The sequence below is a fragment of the Eupeodes corollae genome, chromosome 3, assembly GCF_945859685.1.
Source record: "Eupeodes corollae chromosome 3, idEupCoro1.1, whole genome shotgun sequence".
Lineage (NCBI taxonomy): Eukaryota > Metazoa > Arthropoda > Insecta > Diptera > Syrphidae > Eupeodes > Eupeodes corollae.
This window is the reverse complement of record NC_079149.1, coordinates 136441443-136448692: the sequence shown is the minus strand read 5'-3', so window position 1 is coordinate 136448692 and position 7250 is coordinate 136441443. Positions and strand designations below refer to the sequence as shown.

General features: G+C 36.1%; 2 protein-coding genes across 3 annotated transcripts in view; one reads left to right on the top strand and one right to left on the bottom strand.

The window, feature by feature from the left end:
- Positions 1–467: 467 nt before the first annotated feature.
- Positions 468–5374, bottom strand: LOC129949252 (glutaminyl-peptide cyclotransferase). Of its 2 annotated transcripts, none has more exons than XM_056060588.1 (2): positions 5176–5374; positions 468–1639 (listed from the first exon to the last, which is right to left on the bottom strand). In XM_056060588.1, exons 1-2 carry the CDS (start codon positions 5311–5313, stop codon positions 668–670), a joined length of 1110 nt encoding a protein of 369 aa, XP_055916563.1. In that variant the 5' UTR covers positions 5314–5374; the 3' UTR covers positions 468–667. The 2 variants fall into 2 exon arrangements, with proteins under 2 accessions (XP_055916563.1, XP_055916564.1); XM_056060589.1 differs by lacking the exon at positions 5176–5374 and adding an exon at positions 1748–2036.
- The window catches only part of LOC129949251 (histone acetyltransferase KAT7), a 23732-nt gene continuing 21384 nt past the window's right edge, over positions 4903–7250 (top strand). The window contains exons 1-2 of the mRNA XM_056060587.1: positions 4903–5096; positions 5534–7242. Coding sequence (XP_055916562.1) covers positions 5079–5096; positions 5534–7242 — 1727 coding nt within the window. The 5' untranslated portion in view covers positions 4903–5078. The remainder of the gene's footprint in view (positions 5097–5533; positions 7243–7250) is intronic.

Below are 7250 nucleotides of genomic sequence, written 5' to 3'. Positions count from 1 at the left end.
TGAAGTTCGTCTAATTTTATTGAAAATTCAATTCGACAGATGAATGTTTGGATTCTCCTTTTAAAAATGGGGATGGGATGAGATCATGTTATGGAAGTATTAAATCTTGGTCGTACGTTTTGGATACGAAAAGCTGTGTTGAATTCATCTATGGAGGATGTTTAGGAAATAGAAATCTATTTACAACACGAGAGAGATGCGAAGCTAAGTGTGTGAACTCTAGCACTGAAGTGAGTTAAATATTTTTGCGATTTATGGCCTTTTCTGTTGAACTAAACACAAATACACAAAAATTCAAATGGAGGGACTATTTTTTCTTCAAAAGGTTGAAATTTTACTCATATTTCTCCGACATGTTTTTGATAACCGAAAGATCTAGATTTTAGGTATTAGGGTTAAAAAACCATGCAAGACGACTTAGTTTTTTGAAGTATGATTTGCTTTAAAGATTTCAAAGAAAACAACACTTTAAAAGTTTAAAAGAATTTTTATTAAGTAACAAAAAAAAACACTGGAGCACAAGTTATAAGTTAATTATTATAGTCCTAAGTCCAAAAACAATTTTCGCAAGAGAGTAAAAGGTGGTCCTTGGGACCAAATCGAATTGAAACATTTTTTAGCATCTGTCTGGTAAATAAAATTAAAATTAATCACAAAATCTATACTTTTATTCGTCATCGTTGTTGTAGTCATCCTCATCTTCATAGGAAATCAAATACTCCATGACGAATATTCTTAAAATTCTATTGAGATTTTCGGTTGTTGTGTAGTCAATAATTGACATGTCATCGTCTTTTGTATGCCACTCATTTGGAAATGGTATTGGTATCAAATGCACAATTGGTACTCCTAATCTAAGAAATGGAACATGATCGTCTTCGATGACTGTCTTAAGAGAATGTGGCTGAAAATATTGATTATGAAATTCTTCTCCGTGTGTCATGCCACTTGTTGAATATCGTTCCATTAGTCCAGACTCAGAGAGACGATTCTCAATAACTGCCAGCTTCGAATACCAATCTTCAGTGTTTTGGAAGCAACTGTAGAATTTTGGATCTGGAGCTCCCAGTAGGTCTAGGAGCATTAACATATCTATTTGGTCGAGTTTCTTTTCGGTTTGCCACTTTTTCGCTAGATGACGGGCACCGTAGATTGAGTCGTTGGGTCCCCACGTTTCAAATGCCTCCTCACCATCGAAGAAAATAAACATCAAGCTCAGTTTTTGATGCCTGAATCTACTGAGGACTTCGTTCATAACCGTGGCAATATTCAGCAACATGGCACAAGGAACTGCTGAGTCGGTGGCTCCCAGGAACTCGTACTCCTGGATGTATTTGCTGTCATAGTGGCATGCCAGAACTAGGTATCGTTCTGCATTTGGATTGAATGTGGCAATTATGTTGTGGAAAGTAAGCTTTCCCAAAATGGGGGCAGTATCATCGAAAGAATCTATTGTCACCGACCAATTTAGGTCTTGCATGGTTTTTACAATGTAGTTGCGAACATTTTTATGGCCCTCGGTTCCCACAACCCGTGGGATTAGTATTTTATTAACAGCTTCTCGAAGATGGGTTGTATTCGAAAGTCGACTAAGCTTCCCAAATTCTCTGTCTGCCATTTCCATCGTGTTGTATTTTATCTGAAAATGTTAAATTTAATACCGGCTTTTTGTTAGATTTCATTTCATAACATTAAGGATACAAATTATTGGTAGGGGTCAGCTACCAACACTTCACCAGTCAGTCACCTGTTTGCGTCCTACATACGTGGAGTATTCGTCGTCAGTAGCAGTTATTAAAACTAGTGACGTGACGATATGGAGAAGTATACAAATTAACATCATGTCTTCTAATTAACCGAATATCAACTAACTATTGTGTGGAGTATTTAATTATTCTCTACTATTTTGCTCTTATTTACAAAAATAACTATGCATTTGTTATAAACATTTGTTGCCGTATAACAAAACAAAAAAAAATAACAAAGGTTTGTGCAGGTTGTTCTTCTTTTTTGTTTACTTTTCTTTCTATTTTGACAGCTGGAGTTCTTTTTTGGTGAAAGCAATAGATCTGTTCGATAAAGAATTTTATTTTTTTGTTTGAATTAGAATTTTAGGTTCGTTTGTTTACAGTTAAGGTCGAATGTTATCATTTTTAAAATTAATTAAGCAAGTCACATTTGTTAAAAAAATTGGAACTTATTTTATAACCAAAACTTTTCTTTCCATTTACTTTTATTTTAGCAATGATGAATACATTTTGAAAGGATACCTATATTTTTGGTTTTTGGAAGCCAGCTAAAGGGTTTTCCATTAGTAACTCACAGAATTTTCTTTTTGAAAACAAAGTTTAACTGCATATTTATTTGTTTGATAAAAAGGTAAGTTTTCTCTTTTCCTGACAGAAATTTGTTTACCTGAAAAGCTGATTTCATTATGGCAAACAAAAAATAATTTCTGTTGATTTGGCAGTTTTTGGTTATGACAGTGAACTATATACAAACAATTCACTTTTTATTCTCATCTTGCAATTAAAGCATTTATTTGCTTCCTTTTCGAATTGCATTGAATTGAATCGAATCATACAAATTCTATTCTCTGACAACAAAAGTGAGAAATTTTGTTTATTTATTTCGGATTATACAGACATCTCTTCCTTCTTAGAATTACAAATTTGCCAAATTTAATAAATGCCGAATTAAACGTTTCTGTAATTAAAATTTCCATTTGTAGATATAATTTCTAATTTCTTTAATTTGAAAAAAAGTTCCTGATTAAAATTAATTATTTTCTGATTGGAATCAAAAATTTGAGGTTAGAGATGACAAAAGGGAATACAAAGGTCTCACATATAATCAAAATTAAATTTTTAACTCATATCTAATGATTTCATTATACAAATGACTATTTTAACAGTCAGACTAAGAGCTAACGTTGGAAAACTCCGCTATAAACGCTCGGTTAAATATAACTTCCTGATTTGGACTGTCATTTTGACAACACACAAGCAAAAGTTCAAAAATTCTTTTTATCAGCTCGAAGGAGTTAAAATTCGCCGTAAATGTTGATGGCAAATATTTTGTAAAAAAGGAAGTAAAAAACACTTATTTTAATATTTAATTGTGTTTTGTTTTAATAAATTCCCCCCATTTTATAAATAGCTGCAATACAATGTGGTGGATGGTTCAATTTTGTTGTATGCACTTTTTATTCATTGCTTTAGCCACATCTTCCAAGATTTTTATGTTTTCAATTTTTCTTAATCCATATTAAATCTTTTTATTATTTTGTTCAAACAAATATTTCTATTTTATTTGTTTTTGCACATATTAATAATGTCACGTAAATGTTTTTGGTGACAGCTAATGTAGTATATAGTGTTATAAAAGGATAATAAATAAAAGACGTGTCCATTTTGGTATATAGTAAATAGTATTTAGAATAAACAAAAAGAAAAGTTCGGGATTAAATAAATCATTTTGTTTAGAAAACAAAATCTACAACTTATCAACTTTATTTTGACACCAAACATAGCAAATTTGACACTCTTAATCGCTTTTAAATCTCAAACAAAATTTTCAATGACGAGAACCAATGACAGCAACAATAAGCCCCTTAATTGGATGGAACCTTTATTTAGCTGTCTAAAGTTGCCTTGCCGTTATTTTGACATTGAATTAATAGAACAAACTTTTAATATTTTATAATGAGTGAGATGTATAAAAGGACTAGACGTCAAAATGATACTCTTCCAGTAATGCCTTTATTCTGAAAACCGGCAAATTAAAATCGCCCTTAGCTTAACCACTTCTGTGATGGAATCGGCTAAAATGATTGTTGATATATGTAAGGTGATAGTTAATGTGGTGGTTTAAAATTATAGCAACAATGAATGTTGACAATTCTAATCTAAAATTTTTCAACCGAATTCAATTGAGTTGAATTATCTTACACAGACAGAGAACTCGTTATAGTCAATTTGACTATCATCAATTATCACCTTAGTCGATTCCACCCCTGGTGTTCTCTTGGTGTAGTTTTGAACAATGGCTGCGTTCAATCTCAGACAGATATCGTATCCGCATACCTTTTTGTTAGTGTTTTACGTGTAAAATAACCCCTGATCAAAAACAGCTGAGATGTCAACACATGGAACAGCTGATTCAACACATGGTTAAATTTCAAGAAACTTGAAAATTGATTTCAGCTTTTTGTATGTGTTGGTAAACAAAAAGATACAAAATGTTAGTTGAAGTTGGGAATAAGACCGAAATTCTTCCAAACTATATCTAGGTACTGTCACTTCATAATAGTCCTCCTTTCTTTTAGGATAGTTTATTGTTAAACGTAGATCGTTTAAGACCGGAGATTTCTCAAGTAAATTATTAATGGTATAGGATTCCAATTAAGCTAAGAGGAAATTAAATATAGATTGCAGATTAAGGTTATCTCTTTTTATTAAATTGTCACGCACTTATCAATTCATCATCGTCCAACGAATCAGTTGAATTATACAGTAAATGTTTTATCTTACAACGATTTTGACTTCGAAGCTTAAATATTTCTCTGCTTTTTGTGAACAGCTGAAAGTTTTTATTATTTGACAGCTATCCAACTCGTTCAACAAGGTGACTAAAAATCCACCTATCCAACACGAGATTTAAGGTTTTTCTTCTATCAAGCACACCAGTTGCTCAACCATTTTGTTTTTCCTTTGCAATTGCATTCCAATCGTATAAAATTCGGAGAATTTTCCGCGTCGGAGGGATACCTTGCTAGGACCGAGTTGATATATCAAAACATTATTTTATAATTTGAGCAGTAAACGAACGAACCTAAATAAATTTATAACTTCACACGAACACATCCCCCAAATGTCAAGTAAAGAAACAAAAAAGATCGCCGAGAAAGGAAAAAAGAAAACATGGCGTTTTGATTGTGAAATAAACAAAAGTATTTTTTTTAAGATAGAAAAAGTATTTGTTTTTATCACACAAAAGACCAGAAACTAGTTTTATAATTTATTCCTAATTTATTAACACTAAACTACAAAAACAACACAAAATATCTTCAAACAAAAATGTCCTTTAGAAAAAAAGTGAGACCATTTTCATATTTATACCAAAGATTTGTGTTCAGAGAAGAAAAAGAAAAGAAGATGAAAATAATTAACTTACAGCTTTGGCCAATTTGTGATTGCGTACTATTTCTGGATAAACTGGGAAACCCTGTGGTTGAGAATTTGTTTTAAATAATTGCAAATACTTTTTGGCATCTTTCAAGAGCGATAACCCGAATGTGGAAAATTTTAACATCGTTTCTGTTTCGTCGTCGTCGTTTCAGACAACGAGTTACAATGTAACACAAAAATAAACTAATTTACATACACAAATTGTTCGGTCGTTCACATAAATTATGCTCAAACTAGACAGGCGCGTTTATTCAAAATAGTAATTACGCAAGCACAATTTCGTGCAGAGTAGCGCTTTGCAGCTTACAGACAATAAAAGAAAAACTATTTTCGGTTATTTACAGAGTACAACTTCTACAGAGGAATCTAGTTCGAGTTCGTCGTCAGGTTCTTCGAGTTCCAGTGGGAGCAGCAGCGGGTCGGAGAGTGGCAGCTCTTCCTCCGAAACAGATTCGTCGAGCTCAACAGAAGGCAAGCCAACTAATGCGTCGGCTAATCCAAAAGCTCCAGAGCCAGCCAAGTCACAGAATGTGCGGAGAAAGAGTTCCACGGAAGTAAAGGGTCAGGTGAAGACTGATGAAAAGCCAACGACCTCTGCGGTTGGGACAAAAGCCCGATTATCCACTGGCGGGCCAAACCCAAGACTCTCAAGAAGCAGTGTGTATTCCAGCGATGACGACGTGCCTCCCAGCAAGCGACTCAACCGATCGAATTCCAGCACTCAGCCTCCTAACACGCGCAAAAGACCAGGGGTGGAGAAGAAAGTAATTCCCCCTACCCTAGTGCCAAGTCATCCGCCGGCGAATGGGGGCGGTAAGGCTCCTCCAGCAATCGTCAAGCAACATCAGCAACAAAACTTTGCCTCGAAAGTAGTTAGTAGTAAAACGAAGGCTTTTCACACTGCTGCCAAATCTCAAGCACTCTCGAATAGTAATTCCAAAAACAAAAGTATTTTTTCCCCAGAGAACTCGACAGACTCGGGTCAAGAGGAGGTCAAAAAACCCAAGAAGAACCCGCAGAAAGGAAGTACAAATGCTGCACAACAAAAGGGCAAGGCAAGTGCAGCAGGCGCAAAATCAAAAACCACCATTCCGAAATCGAAATCTCCCCAAAAAGCGCGTGCCCCGCCGACTGGGAAAGCAACGGCGAATCGAAGAAGCTCAGATGAGTTTGATTCTGAGAGTGCTTCTTCATCTGCTGAAGGGTCGTCCTCTTCCACCGACTCGGATGCATCGGAATCCAGCGACACCTCATCATCGCCACCCTCGAAACGGGCGGTTCAGAAGAAGGCCCTCTCTACAAAGACCCCATCGGCAAAAGCAGATAAGGCCGTAGTTCTGTCCGACTCTGATGCAGCAGCTGCGGCAAACAAGCAAACCACCCCTCGAAAGCTTACTCGATCACTAAGCACGCGAAGATCGAAGCATATCCTTGGAAGAGTTTCCGACACCGAATCTGAAGGTGAGCTGGATAAGCGATCACTCTCCAAAAGTCCTGCGAAGAAAGCCTCGGTGGTGACTAAGAGCAAAGCAAAGGCAAAAACAAAGCGCGACATGAAATCAGAAAAAGCTTGTACGGAACGTGCCATCTCACCGCAGCTTCAAGAGCAAAAGTGTCCCATAGAGGGATGCGATTCGTCTGGCCATCTTAGTGGCAACCTGGAGAAACATTTCCTGCCAGAAGCTTGTCCAATATTCCATAATATGTCTGCCTCTGAGTGCAAGGAGCGGGCAAACGAAAGGAAACTCAAAGACGACGAGTATGACAGAGTAGCGAGTCAGTTTGACCCACAGAAAAAGGTGTCCACCCCCGAACAGAAGGAATATTTACAAAAAATCCGAGAAGCTCGGGCGAGATTTAAGCCTCAGCAGGCGCACTCATCGATGGCAGATAAAATAAAAAGTGAAAAAGATTGCACCGATCATGATCGAGAGCCAAATCTGATCGGACTGGTTCCAGAATATGATCTGCAGCTGTTTAGGGAGGCTCAAGCAATAGCAAGCGAAAAAATCGAAAACGAACTCAAGGGTCTTCAAGTTGGCAAGGGTATCAAGTAAGTAC

What these genes read in the sequence shown, in the direction of transcription:
- LOC129949252 (XM_056060588.1), bottom strand. Translation starts at nt 5,313, where the DNA reads ATGTTAAAATTTTCCACATTCGGGTTATCGCTCTTGAAAGATGCCAAA. An exon ending in ATCACAAATTGGCCAAAGCT is followed by an intron (nt 1,640 to 5,175) that starts GTAAGTTAATTA and finishes TAACATTTTCAG; the next exon opens with ATAAAATACAACACGATGGA.